Below are 24,853 nucleotides of genomic sequence, written 5' to 3' on the forward strand. Positions count from 1 at the left end.
TAAACTTCAGACTTCAACTGTAAGTCGTCCGTAGCCGCCATAGTGGAGCAGCGATACTGAGCTCTTAAAATAGCTTTTGGGTGTGGAAAATGCGTGATCATTGAAGGACTAAGTCGAGACCAGGATGCCGGGTTTTTCCTGAGACTTCTCGCTTCTCTGGTTCCTCAGACCAGTCCTGTTGCTGAAGATAATGGGAGTCTATTGGCTGCAGGTGTGTGCATAATTTTCTCTCAGGCTATTTGCTGCCTAGGCAGCTGGGTAAACCACTAGGAGGAGAGCTCCCATATGGGGCGGAGCTCCACGATATAGAAATCTTAGCTCACTATACTTCACTGATGAGTTGTAATTCGTGTGAAGAAAAGGTGGAGAGAATACGCTTGTGGCGCCATCACAATTAGGTGCCCTCCTCTCTCAACGTGTCTTATCACAAGCTCCCAGACACCGCAGCCTTTTAAAGTGCTGAAACTAAAGCACTTAAGTCTAATTCTGCGGAACAGCAAATCGTTTTGGAATATCACCCAGATAGAGCAGGACTGAAGTATTTGACGGAGGCAAAACTCTTCCTATGGCAAATGACACAGAGAATGACCCATGCCACAGCAATCTGCACATTGACAAGGGGAACCCGCGCATCAGCGCGATCATGTTCTCCGCCGGAGTGATAGGGAACTTGGCCGCTTTGATCCTTTTGGAGATCCGCCGCAGGAAGTACCAGAGCCGGCAGCGACTGTCGCTCTTTCACGTTCTGGTCACTACGCTGGTCGTCACGGACCTGATGGGCACCTGTCTGGTCAGCCCTTTCGTCCTGGCTGCCTATTCCTTAAACACCACCATTATTGCTATGTTTAACACTGAACCTCCTGCAATGTGTGAGTATTTTGGATTCTGTATGACTTTTTTCAGTTTGGCCACTTTATTTCTCCTCTTCGCCATGGCGCTCGAGCGATGCCTCTCAATTGGCTACCCCTACTTCTACGGGCGGCACATCACTAAACGTTGTGGATACATCACCATTCCTTTCATCTATTTAGTTTGCGCGGTGTTTTGCATCATGCCCTTTTTGGGTTTCGGGGACTACGTGCAGTATTGCCCGGGGACGTGGTGCTTCATTGACATGAATCCGTTAATGCCCGAAGACCGTGTTTACCCAGTCCTGTACGCAACTGTTATGCTCATTTTAGTCCTTTCTGTAGCGGCTTGTAACGCCTTTGTCGTTTATCACCTGGTTTTGATGTACCGGAGGCGTAAACTAAACGGGGGATCCGTGACAACTCGGAGTAAGAAGGACCGGAGAGTCCTCTCCATGTCCGAAGAGGTCGAGCATCTCATCGTACTGGTGTTCATGACGGTGATATTCATGATTTGCTCCCTTCCTCTGGTGGTAAGTTTTTAAAACGATTCTAAATGTTGTACTGTTCGCCTCCCAAGTGTCCCTTTGATAGTCTGACACATATTTTGCGCAATCGAGTCAAGCTATATTTCTCACTTGATAGGTAATAACAATTTACTTGTCTGCAGACAACTCTGATGCTATATTACTTGTTATAACAGTGGTAGGCTACATGTGAGGTTCATATGGTAGGCTATGTCTCTCTATGAAATCTTTAACGTACTCAAAATGACTGTTATTTAATCATGATCATTATTATGATAATAGTTAGACAAGCTAATAGCCCGTCTCGCCATGCATTATACCTTGGCATATTGTCTACTGAAAGTAAAAGGCAAAGCCAACATCCAAACAGTTTGACATCCAAAAATATTAGGATGCCTGTCTAATACAGTCAGCATAAAAATGTGCATGTATAAACAAAGAGTGTTTCTCAGAAAAAAAATGAGTAACACATGTTCTTATTCAGTACCGTTAGGCAATAAAGAGGGCATTGAATTTCAATAAAGACATTCACATATGTCTTATATATCTCAAAGCATTTTGCAACCGAAGATGAAGCATTAAAGGTTAACCACAACTAGCATGTCAAATCGTGCCCATATGTTGGAGCTATATTTCTCCTGCTCCTAAAAACCCGCCTGTCATTGACTGAGGTATTGCCTCAATGCCCTGTTCATGGTATATTCTGAGGATCAATGTACATTAACCTAAGATTTTAGATGGGATTTTGTGAATCCATGTGCAATGGTATGTCAGGGGTGGACACTTGTCTCAGTCAGCTGTGATTTGTTGTGATTAGCAGATTGAGTCCTGTAAAGACACAGCAATCCCAGTGTCCCATATATCACCATTCATGGAGTTACATGGTCATTAGTCCTAATTGCCTCTTGTTCAATAAAGTGGTGATTGAATCCTCCTGGCTCTTGATATATGTCAGATTAGACTAGTGTTCCCTGGGGATAGTGTGCCAGTTATGCTATGATATAAACACATTATGTACTTCAACACTTACTACATTGAGTTTGTGTTATTATTACTATATTTTATGAAAGACACTCAGAAGCGAAAGGAAGTAGACAACAATAGGAAACAGAGTGGTACCTATTTTTAGGTCACTGTATGTGTCATGTAGGCAGGAAACCAAATGCCAACCAACCAGTGACATTTCACACAGAAAAATTCCCCCACAAAACCAAAACTGGTCATTACAAAAGTCAACTTTGGTCATTTAACTCTGACAGGTATAATCATTTAGAGTGCATTGACATTTATGATGTCTCGTTATAAGGCTATAAGGGGGTCATACATAATGAAAAGTCAATGCATTATAACTGTATCATAATGCATTATCTGTCAGGTCAGCTTTCTCACAATAGGAGCTTCATAAGGGTCGCATCCCCGCGGTCCAGGTCCCCAACAGTGGGACCAATTCAGTTTCCCTCTCAACCACCCCCGCTCCGTATGATGGATGAGATCCATTGATAGATTTAAGGTCACCAATAGGTAGATGGCATGAAACATGTTCTTGTTACAGAAGAATGATCTCCTGCTAAATTGACAAGGTGTCTGCCCCGATGGAGAAAAGCAACAACGGCCCTACGCACAAACGCATGGATGTCCCATGACGCCGTCTGTAAATCAATCGTGAAAGCGGAACATCGGCCTTGCTTATCGTGCCAAACACAGGACCCCACATACTGTAAGAGTCTGGTTGTTAACCACATAACTTGTATAGGTTATAAATAACATGATTTGTTCAATTTCAAACATTCCATTGTGTTCGAAAACTCTGACTCTTAAAAGGTGATAAATGAGGATCCTATAGTTTTAAGCGTATTTCCCACATCTTGGTTAATCGTTCTTATCTCTCAGAGTTAGTCTTATAGGCAGTATAGTGCACTAGACTCTATCTAAGGCAATGCAGACACAGTCAGACCCCCTGTGGGATTCAAGCCTATACTCTAGGTCGGTCTGCTGTTAATGAAACCGCATCCTGCCTCTGTGCCCTCAGTCACAGATGATATGATTAATAATTAAACTTAGTTTCACTGTTGCGATTGGACACCTACTGAGAATACAGCTATCTGCTTGTCTCATCAACATCCACCCAGAGTGCTCGCTAACTAAACAACAAGCAACCGCGTGAAACAATCCCGCCAGCGTTTTCTCAAGTTCCAGGGTACGTAGGGTTCAGACAGAGCATAATTAGTGGAGAATTTGAAGTAGCTCTCTGAAGTATTTGTGTTTAGTAGATTAAGCCCTGGGGATAAGGTGCTGTTCCCTGACCCCCTGACTCTTGGGAAACAAAATTGCACCTTGGTTGGAGGGAATACCAAAATTACATGTAGGCTATTTCTTCAGTCGTCTTTTGCTCGATTCCTCAAGTCCTATCTCATCGCTTCCTTCTCAAAAATGCATTGGAGGAGAAAGTCAGAAAGGAGGAACCATGTCTTCTCCAATACGTTCTGAGGAGCCATAGAGAAAGGACACAAGGAAAAAATAGTAGAGAATCAACATCTGGAGGTACTTATAAAGCCATTACTATATTTGCCTAATGCTTACTGGAATATGAATGTATTGAGAGCACTAATCAACCCTCTCACACTTAGTAGTGTCAATAATTCATATGGATGAGCTTGGCCCCATTGCACTTTGTGAGTACCTAAGGTCCTGTGCACCGTGCAGACACAGAAGTAAGGCCTGGCTGCGGTGTGTTTTTCACTCTCCTCGAGGTTGTTCACACTGCTAGTTCCACCAACAGGATATTGGAGTAATTATGGTTGTTTCAGGAAATTGGCCCACTTTTACTGGGGTCAGCACTTTGTGTGTCACACTGGGAAAGCCAAATAGTGCACATAGCTTAGCCACATAGAGCAGGGGCTGTGTGTGTTTGTGTGTGTGTGCCCGGTCGAGGAATGTGTCTCACTAATACTGAGAGTAATAACCTGTGAGATGGTCACATTTTCCAATCATTATTGTGGAATTACTTGATAGGGATATTGATGGCATTTGTACTTTATTTGACTTTATTTCAGAAAATAGCATCTGTTCTAAGGTATCTAGCGACAGACAGACTGTTGGAAATTTGTACCAGACCAAATCTTGTTTCGCTCCTGCAAATACATCTTCGGCTCTGTGCCATTTAGCATGTGGAATAGATATTTAGATAGTGTCATTGTTGCTCTGGCCTCAGCCTACCCTCGCTCTTGTTTGATTAGCTTATCAATAAACTCTGTATGTTTTAAAGTTGCACTATGCAGAAATTGCTCCACCATTTCCTGGTTGCTAAAACTCTAATAGTTTGGCTAATTTCAGTTTATGTGGCAAAATAAGCGAGTATAGTGTCGAGAATCTTTGTACCATCTAGTGTATTTTCCATAACCAAAAATATTATTATTTCAGCTGTGTCAGAGTCTAGGTGATGTGGGTAAGGCGGAGTCAGGCGCAGGACACAGAGATGAGTAATAATAGTAACTTTACTCAAAAATAATCTTCCAACAAGGAGAACGAAAATCCAGAATCACATAAACGAGACAACTGACAACAATAAACACGCACAAAACCATGATGGCTCCAGAGGGTTAAATAGGGAAATAATTCAAACGTAATGGGAACCAGGTGTGTACAATCAAGACAAAACAAATGGAAAAAGAAATGTTGATCGGTGGAGGCTAGAAAGCCGGTGACGACGACCGCCGAACGCCACCCGAATAAGGAGAGGCACCAACTTTGGCGGAAGTCATGACAAGCTGTTTGAAGCTGGTGTACAAAACCGACAGTAAAAGATACAAAAACAAAACTTAGAAATAGAAATAGTGCACATAAAACATATCTACCGCTTGTTATACTTTACATTTTTATTCGTTATTATTATTTTGTAGATTGTGGCTTCCATCAATGTAATTGTTTGCATCATTTCCAATCCCCCATATATTTATTTTGTAAATATATAAAATATATTTTTAAATACATTTTCCTTTATTATTTTCCCCTAACCCTACCACACCTCCACTATTTGGAGTAAAATAATGGACAACAACACTTAGGCTTCTATTTCCAGCTTATATATACATTCTCCAGACACAGAATATTTTACAATAGTTACCTTTTTGTTTGTTTTTAGTCCCATCCTTCAGCTACCCTCAACCCCTTTCATATATCTCTGAAGACCGTCCAGTTTTGATTTCTATTTGCCATATATTTGTCAACTGTGCTGTGATGCTTCACAAAAGTATTAAACCTTTCTATTCTCATAGATTCTACATATTTTACATTAAAGAATAATTTTGCTAAGAATATTATCATATTATTGATTGATTGACTATGACTTTTTAAATCAGCCAGCAGTGCTGTTTAGCTCCAGGTAAATGTTGCAATTCTTCAGGCATTCCTGAACCTACGACCAAAAACAAGCTACATATGGACAGTACCAAAACAAATGATCTAATGATTCTGTCACTTCGCAGCAAAATCTGCAGAGCTGGGATGGTTGTATCCCCCATATATATAATATTCTATTGGTTGCAATAATTTTGTATAATAATTTAAAACCTCTTAAGTCGACCCTCTACTTTTTTGAACATTCTGTTAAAAATCGCGCAACATTTCAGCGCCCTGCTACTCATGCCAGGAATATAGTATATGCATATGATTAGTATGTGTGGATAGAAAACACTCAGACGTTTATAAAACTGGTTAAATCACGGCTGTGGCTTTAACAGAACGTGAGTTCCATCGAAAAGCGCAGGAAAACCTGATCACTGAAAATGGAAATAAATATCCTTGCGCTACTTCCAGCAATTGTTCAAAGTGAACCGAATTACATAAGGCCGAGGTTTCAGCGCATACAGCTTCCACACGTTGTCTAGAGTCTTGTCATTTGATTCAGCTTTGATTCTTGGTTGAACCGAAACAAGGGAACCACTTCCCTCCAGTCTCCGCCCAGATATTTTGGTCAAGCTCTCTCCAGACATTTTTTTCCAGACGACAGCTAAAGATTTTTACATCGCCTCCTGATGAATTTTATCGCTTATTAATGTGTACTAATACCTAAAGTTGCATTACAAAAGTATTTCGAAGTGTTTTGTGAAAGTTTATCGTCGACTTTTAGAATTAAAAAAAATGAAGTTACGTTATGAAACGCTTTTTTCCCCCGTTTATCACACAGTCTACATAGAACGATATCTAGGCTATATATGGACCGATTTAATCGGAAAAAAAAGACCCAATAGTGATTATGGGACATCTAGGAGTGCCAACAAAGAAGATGGTCAAAGGTAATGAATGTTTTCTATTTTATTGTGCGGTTTGTGTAGCGCCGAATATGCGAATTATTTTGTTTACGTCCCCTGCGGGTCTTTTGTGGTGTTACATGCTATCAGATAATAGCTTCTCATGCTTTCGCCGAAAAGCATTTTAAAAATCTGACTTGTTGCCTGGATTCACAACGAGTGTAGCTTTAATTCAATACCCTGCATGTGTATTTTAATGAACGTTTGAGTTTTAACTAATACTATTAGCATTTAGCGTAGCGCATTTGCATTTCCAGAGCTCTGGATGGGACGCAAGCATCCCAGTAGGAGCAAGAGGTTAAATTGAAAAACTCTTAAGTTTTGAATCCAGCATTGTTTTGTGTATCGGTTGATAAACCGTGTGCCATGGAATTAGTACATTAAATCTTTTATTTTAATTTTATTTTACCTTTATTTAACTAGGCAAGTCAGTTAAGAACAAATTCTTATTTTCAATGAAGGCCTAGGAACAGTGGGTTAACTGCCTGTTCAGGGGCAGAACGACAGATTTGTACCTTGTCAGCTCGGGGGTTTGAACTATCTCTGTGGTGTAGCTCTGTGGTGTAGCTGTTCATTTTTTTGTCCATCCCATTAAACTGCTATACTTTTTTTTTGAATTATCACAATTTTCTTGAACTAATTTTGGTCTTAAAGCAAGGCCAACAGACAAGTTCCTTATTTTCTCCCCCTTCCACTTGGCTCTTCCATTTTTGCGGCAATGCTGCAATTAGTTGGTTGTAATTTTGAGTAGAGCAGACATTTCCATATATTTTTGTGAGCTGCATGTGTGACTACGCCACCAGTCCTTTTTATGATAACATTTACAAAGATTATAATTTTTGTTATTTATTATGACATTGTTTTTTTAATCAATTAGTATATTTGAGTTTAACCATAACATTTCTTGTAATATTTGTTCTGTCTTTTCTGGTGGATTAAACTGAAATTGCAACCAACTTTTATGGCATGTTTTAATAGCGATATTTTGGATTTTAATTTTCAAATAGCCGAAAGTAAGAGATTGTAATCTGATTAAAGGGAAAAGGGCCATTCTTGAATATGGGGAGAGACATTTTTACTCATCTGCTAGATAACCAGTTTGGGTTTAAGTATAACTTTTGTATGACTGAAGACTTTAGTGAGAGGTCTACTGCTTTAATATTTAATAATTTCTGCCCTCTGAATTCATATTTGTTATATAAATAGGCCCGTTTAATTTTGTCTGAAATGCCGTTCCAAATCAAATGGAATATTTTTTGCTTGCTCATATAATTTAAAAAACAAGTCACTAGGTGTAGGCAAGACCATAAGCAAATAGGTACACTGGGAAATTACTAAAGAGTTAATCAGGGTGATTATTTTCATTTCCATGGTAGCAAGATCTTGATGGAAGCTTGGGAGGTGTGAGCATGGCCACTAAAAGTGCTATGGATAGTTAAATCCAGGACTAAGTTATTGGCTAGAAAGTCCAAGCTGCTTGATAAGGACTCCATGAGAGTGCTAGCCACTGCCCTCATTCAATGCCATGCTTACTACACTGGTACTTCCTGGTTTGGGGGCTTATCTAAGCTTCTGAAGGGGAGAATTTGACTGTTGTAGAGACCCATCCACTTGGCAATATGTGGCTGGGGGTTATAGCATTTCTTTCAAATCAAATCAAAGTTTATTTGTCACGTGCGCCGAATACAACAGGTGTAGACCTTAAAGTGAAATGCTTACTTACAGGCTCTAACCAATAGTGCAAAAAAGGTATTAGGTGAACAATAGGTAAGTATAGAAAAAAACATTAAAAAGACAGTGAAAAATATCAGTAGCAAGGCTATATACAGTAGCTAGGCTATAAAAGTAGCGAGGCTACATACAGACACAGGTTAGTCGGGCTGATTGAGGTAGTATGTACACAAGACCTACTTCCAAGAAAACAACATCTTAAATGGAATTGCAATCAGGTTTTAGGTCTGGACACAGCACTTTTTCAGCAACATTAGAGGTTTTAAATGACTGTGCTCTTGATAAGAAGTTACATTGTGTGTCTGTTTTTATTGATTTGTCAAAGGCTTTTGATACCGTGGACTATGCTGTGTTAGTGCAAAGGTTAAAATGTTGTGGTTTATAAATTACCTATCAAATCGTACACAATGTGTAATGGCGGATGGTTGTAAATCTGAGTCCATAGAGGTGTGCTCAGGTGTTCCGCAAGGTTCTATTTTGGGCCCACTGTTGTTCATTTTGTATATCAACAACATTGGGGTTCTTATTGAAACAGCGGATGCTCATTTTTATGCAGGTGATACGGTTCTTTATTCAAGTGGTCGTAGTTTATCTTTAGCTTTTGAAAATGCGCAAAGAGCATTTAACATCATTCAACAGAATCTGTATGATTTAAAGCTGATTCTAAATTCGGGTAAAACAAAATGCATGGTATTTTCAAATGCCAGGCATGTTACAAATCATGTCATTGCTACATTGGCTGGACATACTATAGAGCAAGTTAAAGTGTACACATATTTGGGTTTGTTGGTTGATGATAAGCTGACCTTCACTGTGCATGTAGAAAGTTAATAATGAAGCTCCAGCTGAAAACAAGATTTTATTACCAGCATAAGGCTTGTTTTTCTTTTGAGGAAGGAGCTGGCACGATGTACAATTACTGTCGGTTTTAGATTTTAGTGATGTTATATATATGCAGGCCTCAGCCACTACCCTGAGAGCAATTGATTCAGTGTATCATGCAGCCCTCAGGTTAATTTCAAATCAGAAACGTCTAACACATCATTGTGATCTCTACAGCGCTGTTGACTGGTCGTCATTGACCTTACGTAGGCTTAAACACTGGTATACACTGATTTATAAGGCCATATTGGGTAAAATGCCATTTTATCTCTGTTCTTTTTTAGTCAGGTCAGTAAATAAATATCAATTTGGTCCCATTCTGTTTTGCTTCTAACAGTACCAAAAAGTAGAACAGGTCATGGTAGAAATAGTTTTAGTTACTTAGCACCTTGGTCCTGGAATTCTCTGCTGAACATTTTACATTTACATTTACATTTAAGTCATTTAGCAGACGCTCTTATCCAGAGCGACTTACAAATTGGTGCGTTCACCTTAAGACATCCAGTGGAACAGCCACTTTACAATAGTGCATCTAAATCTTTTAAGGGGGGGTGAGAAGGATTACTTTATCCTATCCTAGGTATTCCTGAAAGAGGTGGGGTTTCAGGTGTCTCCGGAAGGTGGTGATTGACTCCGCTGTCCTGGCGTCGTGAGGGAGTTTGTTCCACCATTGGGGGGCCAGAGCAGCGAACAGTTTTGACTGGGCTGCACGGGAACTGTACTTCCTCAGTGGTAGGGAGGCGAGCAGGCCAGAGGTGGATGAACGCAGTGCCCTTGTTTGGGTGTAGGGCCTGATCAGAGCCTGGAGGTACTGAGGTGCCGTTCCCCTCACAGCTCCGTAGGCAAGCACCATGGTCTTGTAGCGGATGCGAGCTTCAACTGGAAGCCAGTGGAGAGAGCGGAGGAGCGGGGTGACGTGAGAGAACTTGGGAAGGTTGAACACCAGACGGGCTGCGGCGTTCTGGATGAGTTGTAGGGGTTTAATGGCACAGGCAGGGAGCCCAGCCAACAGCGAGTTGCAGTAATCCAGACGGGAGATGACAAGTGCCTGGATTAGGACCTGCGCTGCTTCCTGTGTGAGGCAGGGTCGTACTCTGCGGATGTTGTAGAGCATGAACCTACAAGAACGGGCCACCGCCTTGATGTTAGTTGAGAACGACAGGGTGTTGTCCAGGATCACGCCAAGGTTCTTAGCGCTCTGGGAGGAGGACACAATGGAGTTGTCAACCGTGATGGCGAGATCATGGAACGGGCAGTCCTTCCCCGGGAGGAAGAGCAGCTCCGTCTTGCCGAGGTTCAGCTTGAGGTGGTGATCCGTCATCCACACTGATATGTCTGCCAGACATGCAGAGATGCGATTCGCCACCTGGTCATCAGAAGGGGGAAAGGAGAAGATTAATTGTGTGTCGTCTGCATAGCAATGATAGGAGAGACCATGTGAGGTTATGACAGAGCCAAGTGACTTGGTGTATAGCGAGAATAGGAGAGGGCCTAGAACAGAGCCCTGGGGGACGCCAGTGGTGAGAGCGCATTTTAAAATGTGTTGATCTAGTTTCGTTGGTGGAGTTTAAACACATCTATGTATATGTCATAGAAGAGTGTAATTGTTTTGAGGCCAGCTGTTTTTAGTCAAGATGTTTGTGTTTTTAATGTAAAATATTTGTGGTACTGTATGTGTGTTTATAGTTTTGTTTAATGTTGTGTTAGTGTATGTAAGTTGTTTTGTCTGAAACACTGTTCCCTCTGCTGCTATTGGACCAGGTCTCTCTTGGAAAAGAGATATTATCTCAATGAGAAAAAAACGGTATAAATAAAGGTAAAATAAAAAAATAGAAAATAAATGTACAGTCATGGCTAAAAGTTGAGAATGACACAAATATTAATTTTCACAAAGTCTGCTGCCTCAGTTTGTATGATGGCAATTTGCATATACTCCAGAATGTTATGAAAAGTGATCAGATGAATTGCAATTAATTGCAAAGTCCCTCTTTGCCATGCAAATTAACTGAACCCCCCCAAAAATTATTTCCACCGCATTTCAGCCCTGCCACAAAAGGACCAGCTGACATCATGTCAGTGATTCTCTCGTTAACACAGGTGTGAGTGTTGACGAGGACAAGGCTGGAGATCACTCTGTCATGCTGATTGAGTTCGAATAACAGACTGGAAGCTTCAAAAGGAGGGTGGTGCTTGGAATCATTGTTATTTCTCTGTCAACCATGGTTACCTGCAAGGAAACACGTGCCGTCATCATTGCTTTGCACAAAAAGGGCTTCACAGGCAAGGATATTGCTGTCAGTAAGATTGCACCTAAATCAACCATTTATCGGATCATCAAGAACTTCAAGGAGAGCGGTTCAATTCTTGTGAAGAAGGCTTCAGGGCTCCCAAGAAAGTCCAGCAAGCACCAGGACCGTCTCCTAAAGTTGATTCAGCTGTGGGATCGGGGCACCACCAGTACAGAGCTTGCTCAGGAATGGCAGCAGGCAGGTGTGAGTGCATCTGTACGCACAGTGAGGCGAAGACTTTTGGAGTATGGCCTGGTGTCAAGAAGGGCAGCAAAGCCACTTCTCTCCAGGAGAAACATCAGGAACAGACTGATATTCTGCAAAAGGTACAGGGTTTGGACTGCTGAGGACTGGGGTAAAGTCATTTTCTCTGATGAATCCCCTTTCTGATTGTTTGGGGCGTCCGGAAAAAAGCTTGCCTGAAGAAGACAAGGTGAGCGCTACCATCAGTCCTGTAAAGCTAAAGGCCTCCTGAGACCATTCATGTGTGGGGTTGCTTCTCAGCCAAGGAAGTGGGCTCACTCACAATGTTGCCTAAGAACACAGCCATGAATAAAGAATGATACCAACACATTTTCCAAGAGCAACTTCTTCCAAACATCCAGAAACAGTTTGGTGATGAACAATGCCTTTTCCAGTATGATGGAGCACCTTGCCATAAGTCAAAAGTAATAACTAAGTGGCTTGGGGAACAAAACTTCAATATTTTGGGTCGATGGCCAGGAAACTTCCCAGACCTTAATCCCATTGAGAATTTGTGGACAAACTCCAAACATTGATTATGCAAGAATGGGCTGCCATCAGTCCGGATGTGGCCCAGAAGTTAGTTGACAGCATGCCAGGGTGTATTGCAGAGGTCTTGAAAAAGAAGGTTCAACACTGCAAATATTGTCTCTTTGCATCAACTTCATGTAATTGTCAATAAAAGCCTTTGACACTTATGAAATGCTTGTAATTATACTTCAGTATTCCATAGTAACATCTGACAAAAATATCTAAAGACCCTGAAGCAGCAAACTTTGTGAAAATTTATATTTGTGTCATTCTCAAAACTTTTGGCCACAACTGTAGATATGGTTAAAGTGACTATGCATATATGATGAACAGAAAGTAGCAGTAGTGTAAAAGAGGGGGTGGTGGGTGGCGGGACACAATTCAGATGGCCCGGTTAGCCAATGAGCGGGAGCACTGGTTGGTCCGGGCAATTGAGGTAGTATGTACATGAATGTATAGTTCAAGTGACAATGCATATATGATCAACTGAGAGTAGCAGCAGCGTAAAAGAATGGTTGGGGGGGCACACAGTGCAAATAGTCTGGGTAGCCATTTGATTACCTGCTCAGGAGTCTGATGGCTTGGGGGTAAAAGCTGTCGACCCATCAATTTAGACAAGTGTGTCTGGGTAAGTGTCATCTAATATTTATAAAATATTTTTTATCTGGGACACTTCCTGTTTACATGGAATTTTTCCTTATTGTAAGGCTACTACTTTTACCACATTTGGTCTTAATCTTTACTACACCACTCACTGTTTAGTACCTCATGTGAATCCTTAAAAAGATGGGTGGGGCTGGCTTAAGAGGTGAACAATGCTGAATGGGTGTAGATAAAGGAGAGTTCTACAGTAGGTACCAAACATTCAAAGACTATTCTCTCAAAAGTTGGTATTTACAAGTCTGTCAACTTTCAAAGCAGAATTACTTTACCATTGTTCCTCAAATGCAGTGTATGATATACCATTTTGTAGCTCTGAGTCTCTACTTTTATCCAATGTAAAAAAAAAACACAATTTCAAATTTTCCTACATAAGACCGAGCCGGTCCCTCACATTTATGGTTCTGCATCCAGATATCTAACTGTTTACTTTCCCCATGTTAGGGATGCACACAACCACAGCAGCAGATCAAAGAAATGTTATTGGTCACGTAGACATGTTTAGCAGATGTTATTGCGTGTTTAGCAGAATGCTTGTCTTTGTAGCTCCAACAGTACAGTAATATATAACAAATCACAGCAATACACACAAACTTAAAAGTAAAATAATGGAATTAAGGAATATATAAATATTAGGATGAGCAATGTCGGAGTGGCATAGACTAAAATACAGTAGAATACAGTACATACATATGAGATGAGTAAAGCAAAAATATGTAAACATTATTAAAGTGACTAGTGTCCCATTATTATTAAAGTGACTAGTGTCCCATTATTAAAGTGGCCAGTTATTTCAAGTTTATGTATATAGGGCAGCAGCTGCTCAGGTGCAGGGTTACGTAACCGGGTGGAAGCCACCTAGTGATGGCTATTTAACAGTCGGATGGCCTTGAAATAGAAGCTGTTTTTCAGTCTCTCGGTCCCAGCTTTGATGCACCTGTACTGACCTCGCCTTCTGGATGATAGTGGGGTGAACAGGCAGTCGCTCGGGTGGTTGTTGTCCTTGATGATCTTTTTGGCCCTCGGGTGATGTAAGTGTACTGGATGGCAGGTAATTTGCCCCCGGTGATGCGTTGTGGAGAGCCCTGCGGTTGCGGGCGGTGCAGTTGCCATACCAGGCGGTGATACAGCCTGACAGGATGCTCTCAATTGTGCATCTGTAAAAGTTTGAATGTTTTAGGTGCCAAGGCAAATCTCTTCAGCCTCCTGAGGTTGAAGAGGCACTGTTGCGCCTTCTTCACCATGCTGTCTGTGTTGGTGGACCAATTCAGTTTGACCGTGATGTGTACGTCAAGGAACTTAAAACTTACTACCCTCTCCACTACTGTCCACCCAGACAGCTGATGAAACGTATTATTTCTATCTGTAATAAAGCCCTTTTGCGGGGAAAAATACATTCTGATTGGCTGGGCCTTGCTCCCCAGTGTGTGGACCTGGCTTCCAAATGGATGGGCCTATGAAATCCATAGATTAGGGCCTAATGATTTTACTTAAATTCACTGATTTCCTTATATGAATTGTAACTTAGTAAAATCACAGAAATGTTTGCATGTTGCATTTATATTTAGATTTAGAGCTGTGAGGGGAACGGCACCTCAGTACCTCCAGGCTCTGATCAGGCCCTACACCCAAACAAGGGCACTGCGTTCATCCACCTCTGGCCTGCTCGCCTCCCTACCACTGAGGAAGTACAGTTCCCGCGCAGCCCAGTCAAAACTGTTCGCTGCTCTGGCCCCCCCAATGGTGGAACAAACTCCCTCACGACGCCAGGACAGCGGAGTCAATCACCACCTTCCGGAGACACCTGAAACCCCACCTCTTTCAGGAATACCTAGGATAGGATAAAGTAATCCTTCTCACCCCCCCCCCCCCCCCTTAAAAGATTTAGATGCACTATTGTAAAGTGGCTGTTCCACTGGATGTCTTAAGGTGAACGCACCAATTTTTAAGTCGCTCTGGATAAGAGCGTCTGCTAAATGACTTAAATGTAAATGTAAATGTATATTGTTATTCAGTATTTACAGTATGTTTTCAAAGAAGCATGGATCATCATTATTCTTATACTCTGCTTTCAAGTAGAATGACGAATCTATAACTTACATTACTATGTGAATTTGGTCGAGTCTCCCAAAAAGTTACATATTGGCATTTTAATTAGGGCACAGTTACAGTAAAGATCCATATTATTATATTATTTGAATGTTCTCCATAGGTAGGATTGCATATTTCCATCTTCTTTGGTCCAATTAATATATACAAATGTGAGGCTATTTTAGGAAAATAAACAATTTCTGAAGTTTAAGGCCGTCTTAAATCATCTAAATACAGTACTCTTGAGTATAGGGTTACATACCGTCAGTACGTGGTCGTGTTGGTACGTTTTCTCACTCACAGTCAATCATTGCTGTGACCCTTGCAACGCCATGGGCCCAGTAGTGTGTTGTAGTGGATCACTTTTTATGAGCAAGTGAAGGGTGGTGTTCGAGAGGACACAACCAAGGTTCCCATGCTGCTATCCTCTGAGGTCCTGCCAAAATGTGTTTATATATTTATTTATGTATTACTTTACAGCCTTCCTTTTTTGTTTATTTGAGAGCGTTACTCCATAATTAGCTTCCTCTTCTGAAGCTTTTGTTTCACTAAAGACGATCTGTTTCCGATAATCTGACATTGAAGCTGATCTCCTAAAATGAAGTTGGCCCTTGCCAACTTCACCCATTGCCGATCCTGTGTTTGAGGGTTTCAAAACAAACATAGAGGATACAAGGAATGTGGTTTGGCTGGTTAGGTAACAGCAAGGAGTACATTCTGGTCTGCTTTACTTTTGGGACAATGAGATTTAATGTTGTGTTAGTGTATGTAAGTTGTTTTGTCTGAAACACTGTTCCCTCTGCTGCTATTGGACCAGGTCTCTCTTGGAAAAGAGATATTATCTCAATGAGAAAAAAACGGTATAAATAAAGGTAAAATAAAAAAATAGAAAATAAATGTACAGTCATGGCTAAAAGTTGAGAATGACACAAATATTAATTTTCACAAAGTCTGCTGCCTCAGTTTGTATGATGGCAATTTGCATATACTCCAGAATGTTATGAAAAGTGATCAGATGAATTGCAAAAAATATGCTCTTTTAAGCCTTGCCAGTTATTGTTTGGTTTGGTTTCTCAAATGATTGCCTCTCCTGGTTCACCAACTACTTCTCTGATAGAGTTCAGTGTGTAAAATCGGAGGGCCTGCTGTCCGGACCTCTGGCAGTCTCTATGGGGGTGCCACAGGGTTCAATTCTTGGACCGACTCTCTTCTCTGTATACATCAATGATGTCACTCTTCCTGCTGGTGAGTCTCTGATCCACCTCTACGCAGACAACACCATTCTGTATACTGCTGGCCCTTCTTTGGACACTGTGTTAACAACCCTCCAGGCAAGCATCAATGCCATACAACTCTCCTTCCATGGCCTCCAATTGCTCTTAAATACAAGTAAAACTAAATGCATGCTCTTCAACCGATCGCTGCCTGCACCTGCCCGCCTGTCCAACAACACTACTCTGGACGGCTCTGACTTAGAATACGTGGACAACTACAAATACCTAGGTGTCTGGTTAGACTGTAAACTCTCCTTCCATACCCACATCAAACATCTCCAATCCAAAGTTAAATCTAGAATTGGCTTCCTATTTCGCAACAAAGCATCCTTCACCCATGCTGCCAAACATACACTTGTAAAACTGACCATCCTACCAATCCTCGACTTCGGCGATGTCATTTACAAAATAGCTTCCAATACCCTACTCAACAAATTGGTTGCAGTCTATCACAGTGCCATCCGTTTTGTCACCAAAGCCCCATATACTACCCACCATTGCAACCTGTACGCTCTCGTTGGCTGGCCCTTGCTTCATACTCGTCGCCAAACCCACTGGCTAGGTAAATTCCCCCCTTATCTCAGCTCACGGGTCACCATAGCATCACCCACGTGTAGCACGCGCTCCAGCAGGTATATCTCTCTGGTCACCCCCAAAACCAATTCTTTCTTTGGCCGCCTCTCCTTCCAGTTCTCTGCTGCCAATGACTGGAACGAACTACAAAAATCTCTGAAACTGGAAACACTTATCTCCCTCACTAGCTTTAAGCACCAGCTGTCAGAGCAGCTCACAGATTACTGCACCTGTACATAGCCCACCTATAATTTAGCCCAAACAACTACCTCTTTCCCTACAGTATTTATTTAATTTATTTATTTGTTTTGCTCCTTTGCACCCCATTATTTTTATTTCTACTTTGCACATTCTTCCACTGCAAATCTACCATTCCAGTGTTTTACTTGCTATATTGTATTTACTTTGCCACCATGGCCTTTTTTTGCCTTTACCTCCCTTATCTCACCTCATTTGCTCACATCGTCTATAGACTTGTTTCTACTGTATCATTGACTGTATGTTTGTTTTACTCCATGTGTAACTCTGTGTCGTTGTATGTGTCGAACTGCTTTGCTTTATCTTGGCCAGGTCGCAATTGTAAATGAGAACTTGTTATCAACTTGCCTACCTGGTTAAATAAAGGTTAAATAAAATTTTAAAAATTGATGGTGACAGCAGTGATACTTTATTTTGGGGGTATTTTCATTTTATTCAGAGAGGGATAGGATGAAATGAGTGGGGAACAACAGAGAGGGGGAATGAAGAATAGTAGTGGGGCTGGGATTCGTACCCACGCTGGGGAGGGGTGGAGGAATACTGTATGTGCTGCAGGTGTTGGCGTTACCCGTTTAACAAGCCTCAGGCACGGATACCGCACTTAGACATCCCGTGGTAAGACATTAGGACTTGCTATTTAGTGTCTTTTCTTCCTCTCTTGTCTCTTAGATCCGTGTGTACATAAACTCCGTGGGCCAGCGGAAAGAGAGCCACAAGACAGACCTCATCGCCCTCCTCTTTCTCTCCACCAACTCCATCGTGGACCCCTGGGTGTTCATCTTCCTCAGCCCGTCAGTGCTGCGCTTCTTCTGGGGAGCGTTGTGCAAGGTGCCCCTCCTGCGCTCCAGGTAGTCCTTCTTCAAGTCTTCCCTGGGGAAGGACACGCCCGCCCAGCTGGAGCTGTGCCATCCCAGTGCTTCTTCTGAGTTCACCCACCCCCCATGTCCACGCAGATGGTTTGACCCGCTGATGTATTGGACCTGATTGGGGCCTTGTAATAGCCTCCGAAGGGAGTAGCCACTCAGAATAGAGCTGCTGCCCACATGTCCCGGCCTTCCCAGTGGTCTGGTTCTATGGCGGGGGGAGAGGTGTTGAGGTGTTGAGCTACAACAGCTGGACAAGCGGAGCAGCAACCTACACGTTCCTGCAAACGTAGGCTGCAGCGTTCTTGTTTTAGAACAAGCTCTGAGAGGCTCAAATTGGAAGACTCCGGAGGCCAGCAGCAGACTCGAACTCCAAGGAGAGTGGGGTTGCATTACGGGTCATGTTCTTAAAAGCACTACACGTTATATGTTCTTACAGCATGGACTCCCAAACCAGAGACCACTACAAGGACAGCAACATAGGATTCACAACACTGAAGGGACTCAATCAAATAAGGACTGTATTTTATATGAGTTGATCATGTTCCAGAGGCTTGCGTTGTTGGCGCCATGCCCTTTTAGCATGCCCCGGGACTCCCAGGGAAGTTTCTTTGTATTGAGGTGTTCCTTCCACTATCATATGACATCCTTGTGGTTTGGGGAATTGCGTATCATGAATAGAACATTCAGAGACTTCATCCATGTGATGCAAGCTGGATTCACACACAATATCCCTGCTCCCTGCATCTATGATCTGTTCACCTTTCCTCCCACTGGGTGCTCACCTCGAAAAGCCAAAGGGCAAGAGCTCGAGAATTACATTTATTTTTGACACCTTCTTTTGTCACATGGTTGAGTGGCACTATGAACTTGGAACCAGATGTTGGTTATTTGAAGTTGGGTAGCATGCAAAATGTATGTGGTGATGTTATGCTGGAATCGTAAGAAGATAAAGGAGATGCCCTCTGTATTCTTGAGGTTTCTTTGTGATGAAATGACAGCCTGAGTATTTATTATGATGTGTGTTCAGATCTCATTGATGTATTAATGCACCCGAAGCTGACAAGGAGCTTATGATGTTCAGTGTGCAGTTCTAAATCTGTCGTTCCCGTGTGCACGTGTGTGTGTCAGTGTCAAAGAGATGGCACCAAAAATACATGATGTTTACAGGGAATCCTACCATGTACCTATTATACCTATTGTTCATGTATTCGCGTTAATCAGTACTGCGGAAGATCCTGATTGAGACTGACAGATGTGTATTAATGTGCCAGCGTGTGTGTGTTCGCCAGTGCGTGTGTGTACGTTTGTGCATTTGTGTGTATGCGTGTGTTAACACTTCTGTAAATATGCGCCTGACTCATCCATCCGTCAGCCTTTATCCGCCCAACCCTTTCTGGAACCCTACCTCCTGTCATAGGCCCACGTCAGTGATGGCATCCAGATGTGTGTTTTAACAAAGTTAGACTCTTAACCACCCCTTTAAAAAGTTATTACTCTTCCATAATCAAAACAAACTGACGAGCTCCACCAATAGAACTTGCACAAGCAAATCAGATGCTCATGTGGCCTTTGGGAGACAACATTAGATTAACAACATGCAGAGCCTTGAATTGGATCACTAGTCACGAATACTAACGAAGACATAATAATGACATCATAATTATATGGAGTTAATTACATTGCAGCTGGCTCCCCGGGAACAGGCATACGATTTTGATTACAAATGTAATTAATTCGGTTTATTCTCTGGATTGATTAATAAAGCCGATTAGTCATGTCATTTGCATGTCCTGGGTCGTGTTCATTAGGCACAGAACAAAAGATAAATGGACCGAAACGGAAGAACTAGCTGAACTTTTCCAATAAGAAAAGCTCAATTTCTGTTTTAGCCAAGGTCTGTTATGTTAAGGCGGCCTAAGGTCCCCTGCCTCGTGGTGGGAGAATGTTGAATGGATTTATATTCTCAAGCTCCTGCAAAGGGGAATGGGAGACCAGAGGCACAAACCTCCTCTTCCAGAGTGCCTTTCTACATTTGTTGTGTTACAAAGTGAGAATTATTTGTTTTCAATTGTCCTTTTTGGTCAACAATCTACACAAAATACTTTGCACACCTGGATTGTACAATATTTGCCCATTATTATTATAATTTTTTAATTCAAGCTGTGTCAAATAGTTCGTTGATCATTGCTAGAAAGCCATTTTCAAGTCTTGCCATAGATTTTCAAGCTGATTTATGTCAAAACTGTAACTAGGCCACTCAGGAACATTCAATGTTGTCTTGGTCTTGTGTTTTAGGTTATTGTCCTGCTGAAAGGTGAATTAGTCTCCCAGTGTCTGTTGAAAAGAAGACTGAATCAGGTTTTCCTCTAGAATTTAGCCTGTGCTGAGCTGTATTCCGTTTATTTGTATCCTAAAAAACTCCCTAGTCCTTTCTCCGTTGACAAGCATACCCATAACATGGTACTCAGTGATGTGTTGAATTTGCCCCAAACATAATGCCTTGTATTCAGGATAAAAAGTAAATTTCTTTGCCACATTTTTTTGCATTATTACTAAAGTGCCTTGTTGCAAACATGACACATGTTTTGGAATATTTGTATTCTGTACAGGCTTAATTCTTTCCACTCTGTCATTTAGGATAGTATTGTGGAGTAACTACAATGTTGTTGATCCAGCCACATTTTTCTCATATCACAACCATTAAACTCTGTAATTGTTTTTAAAATACCCATTGGCCTCATGGTGAAATCCCTGAGCAGTTTATTTCCTCTCCGGCAACTGAGTTAGGAAGGATGCTTTGTAGGGACTGGGTGTATTGGTACACCATTCAAAGCCTAATTAATAACTTCACCATGCTCAAAGGGATATTCAGCTTTTTTTTATACACATTGACCAACTGGTGCCCTTCTTTGCAAGGCACTAAAAAAACCTCCCTGGTCTTTGTGGTTGAATCTGTGCTTGAAATGCAGTACTCGATTCAGGGACCTTACAGATCATTGATTGTGTGGGGTGCAGAGATGGGGTAGTCATTCAAAAATCATGTTAACCACTATTGAACACATGTAATTTTTGTGATTTATTATGCACATTTTTACTCCTGAGCTTAGGCTTGCCATAACAGAGGAGTTGAATACTTATTGACCCAAGACATTACAGCTTTACATGTTTTTTTATTAATCTACAAAATGTTCTACAAACAAAATTTCACTTAACTTTATGGGGTATCGTGTGTAGATCAGTGACACAAAATCTCAATTTAATCACAAAAAAAGGGGGTGTGAATACATTCTGAAGGCACTGTATGTAATCAATGGCTGAATCCATGGCAACCCACCACTAGCCCTGCAGCAGATACACAATTCAGAAGTGCTTAACAAATGTGTGTCTTTGTGCTTCCTTTATCAGATAAGATGATTCACCTTGTCCGTTTTAAGAAAATGTGTTATTGATACAGTTGCTGTTCAAAGTCATTTCACATTTCAAAAGGAACCTGTAATATTTTAGAGAGAGCAGCATGCATCAATCTGCTGAACATATCTCTCTTTGGCAGCATCCCAAATAGCACCCTATTCTCGACATACTGCACTTTTTTATATATATATATATATATACGGTAGGGTATAGGGTGCCATTTGGGACATAACACACTGGGCACAAACTTCTTTCAATGTAATTTGTCAACGTATTGTGATGTGGAATCTACATAGATAGAAAATCATCAAACTGTTGTTTTGAGGGTGAAATTTCAACCACAGGATTATGTTATCATAGTAAACAAATGTGAAAATAGACAAACATTTGTATCTTTTTAAAACAATTCAGTCACTCATCGGAGAGGGAAAGAAATGTGTTTATCACCAACTGCAATGTGGTGTCTGTCAATGTGGCACGTGTCGCCAAGAGCTGCCATCCTCCCAGACGTGATCATTTGATTCCCCTCGTTCAACCTGTCTGATGTCATTTCGGTTCGGCTGACTCGTACGTTCTGCACATTTAGAATGTACACGTGGTTGCCTTGACGGAAACCCAACGTGACATATTCCAGGCCTTGTACCTACGTATCATTGCAGGCTATGATAATTTCAAGAAAGGCAGCTCGAAAACAAAGTCAAAGTATGTCCTTTTTTGCCTTGTTGCTTGCAGCTAGTACGGTTTGTGTCTCAATGGCCGATTTTTGTTTTTTAAATGTGTCAATAAAATGATTGATGTTTTGGTTTTGTAACATGACATAATAAAGCTGGTACCACTACAGATGATTTCTGTGCCATGTTCTTTTCCCCCGCTTTTGTCAGCTACTCTACCATTTTCTGTGAGACAGTTATCACCTAAACCGAGGGCCTAATCACGAGATCCAAAATGTCAGCACTGTTTCGTCCTTCATCAAAAATTCAATTCAATCTCATATTATTAAAGATGTCCTTGTTAATATAATTATCTCTTGGCAGCCCTGGGTTTAATGGGCGCAGAGAGAGGAAGCATTCGCAAAGTTGATATGTGTTTACTGCATTCCAGGCAAAGGCAGGGCACTGGTAGATCTACAGTAGAGAGTTAGAAAGGGGCAGACAGGAAACAGCTGCTATGTGGCATGTTGATCGATAGGAGTGCGGCTGGTTAGACACATGCATGCACGCGCACACACACGCACACACACAGGCACACACACACACACACACAGAGAGTTCAAGTGAGATAGGGGAGACCTCATGGGTGGAGAGTGCTAAATGCCAATCATAAAGGCCAAACATCTCAAAAATGACTCAAGCACTTGAAGAAAGATTAACAATGCATACTCAGAGATAGATGGTACATGAATAAATATACATACCCTTCCGTTCAAAAGTTTGGGGTCACTTAGAAATGTTGTTGTTTTTGAAAGAAAAGCACATTTTTTGTACATTAAAATAACATAAAATTGATGGGAAATACAGTGTAGACATTGTTAATATTGTAAAGGACTATTGTAGCTGGGAAAGTCTGATTTTTAATGGCGTATAGAGGCCCATTATCAGCAACCATCACGCCTGTGTTCCAATGGCAAGTTGTGTTAGCTAACCCAAGTTTATTCCTTTAAAAGGATAATTGATCATTAGAAAACCGTTTTGCAATTGTTAGCACAGCTGACACCTGTTCTGATTAAAGAAGCAATAAAACTGTCCTTCTTTAGACTAGTTGAGTATCTGGAGCATCAGCATTTGTTGGTTCGCTTACAGGCTCAAAACGGCTAGAAACAAAGAACATTCTTCTGAAACACGTCAGTCTATTCTTGTTATTCCATACGAGAAATTGACAAGAAACTGAAGATCTCGTACAACGCTGTATACTACTCCCTTCAAAGAACAGCAAACTGGCGCTAACCAGAATAGAAAGAGGAGTGGGAGGCCCCGGTGCACAACTGAGCAAGAGGACAAGTACATTAGTGTGTCTAATTTGAGAGACCGATGCCTCACAAGTCCTTAATTGGCAGCTTCATTAAATAGTACCCGCAATACACCAGTCTCGACATCAACCGCGAAGAGGCGACGCCGGGATGCTGCCCTTCAAGACAGAGTTGCAAAGAAAAAGCCATAGCCAGTAAAAATTAAAGATGGGCAAAAGAAAACAGACACTGGACAGAGGAAGACTGGACGAATCTAAGTTTGAGGTGTTTGGATCACAAAAAATAACATTCGCGAGATGCAGAAAAAAATAAAAAAGATGCTGAAGGAGTGCTTGACGCCATCTGTCAAAGATGGTGGAGGCAATGTGATGGTCTGGGGGTGCTTTGGTGGTGGTAAAGTGGGAGATTTGTACAGGGTAAAAGGGGTCTTGAAGAAGGAAGGCTATCACTCCATTTTGTCATGCGATACCTTGTGGACGGCGCTTAATTGGAACCAATTTCCTCCTACAACAGGACAATGACCTAAAGCACAGCTCCAAACTATGCAAGAACAATTTAGGGAAGAAGCAGTCAGCTGGTATTCTGTCTATAATGGTGTGGCCAGCAGTCAACGGATCTCAACCCTTTGAGCTGTTGTGGGAGTAGCTTGACCGTATGGTACGTAAAGAAGTGCCCATCAAGCCAATCCAACTTGTGGGAGGTGCTTCAGGAAGAATGGGGTGAAATCTCTTCCGATTACCTCAACAAACTGACAACTAGAATGCCAAAGGTCTGCAAGGCTGCAAATGGAGGATTCTTTGACGAAAGCAAAGTTTGAAGGACACAATTATTATTTCTAACCTCGTCAACGTCTTGACTATATTTGTCACGACTTCCGCCGAAGTCGGTTCCTCTCCTTGTTCGTGCAGCGTTCGGCGCGACCGCCGTCACCAGTCTTCTAGCAATCGCCGATCCACCTTTCATTTTCCATTTGTTTTGTCTTGTTTTCCCACACACCTGGTTTACATTCCCTCATTACTTGTCACATATTTAACCCTCTGTTCCACCCATGTCTGTGTGTGAAATTGTTTGTTGTAAAGTGTTTGTGCACTCTGACTGGTTTGCGACGGGTTATTTTGTACCCATATGTTGTTGTTCTGGGTGCTGTTGGTTTTGCATATTAAACTGCTCCGGTTATTACCCAGTTCTACTCTCCTGCGACTGACTTCCCTGCAGCCAGTCACGCACCTTACAATATTTCCTATTCATTTTGCAACTCATTTCATGTATGTTTTCATGGAAAACAAGGACATTTATAAGTGACCCCAAACACACTGAAGTATGGGTATTGGGTAAATAAAGTTATTCTATTGATTTTAATATTCACCACTGGTACATATGTCTACACACAAACAC

General features: G+C 41.6%; 1 protein-coding gene across 1 annotated transcript; it reads left to right on the plus strand.

The window, feature by feature from the left end:
- The first annotated feature begins 323 nt into the window (after positions 1-323).
- On the plus strand, positions 324-22,332 carry LOC115138246 (prostaglandin E2 receptor EP2 subtype-like). Its single transcript, XM_029674915.2, has 2 exons — positions 324-1,381; positions 17,885-22,332. Exons 1-2 carry the CDS (start codon positions 566-568, stop codon positions 18,065-18,067), a joined length of 999 nt encoding a protein of 332 aa, XP_029530775.1. The 5' UTR covers positions 324-565; the 3' UTR covers positions 18,068-22,332.
- Positions 22,333-24,853: the final 2,521 nt, after the last annotated feature.

Source organism: Oncorhynchus nerka, linkage group LG12 (assembly GCF_034236695.1).
Source record: "Oncorhynchus nerka isolate Pitt River linkage group LG12, Oner_Uvic_2.0, whole genome shotgun sequence".
NCBI classification, from domain to species: domain Eukaryota; kingdom Metazoa; phylum Chordata; class Actinopteri; order Salmoniformes; family Salmonidae; genus Oncorhynchus; species Oncorhynchus nerka.

Excerpts from the sequence above, each read along its gene's own strand:
- LOC115138246 (XM_029674915.2), top strand. The coding sequence starts at position 566 with ATGGCAAATGACACAGAGAATGACCCATGCCACAGCAATCTGCACATT. Across the intron at positions 1,382-17,884 it reads TTTGCTCCCTTCCTCTGGTG|ATCCGTGTGTACATAAACTC; the intron begins GTAAGTTTTTAA and ends CTTGTCTCTTAG.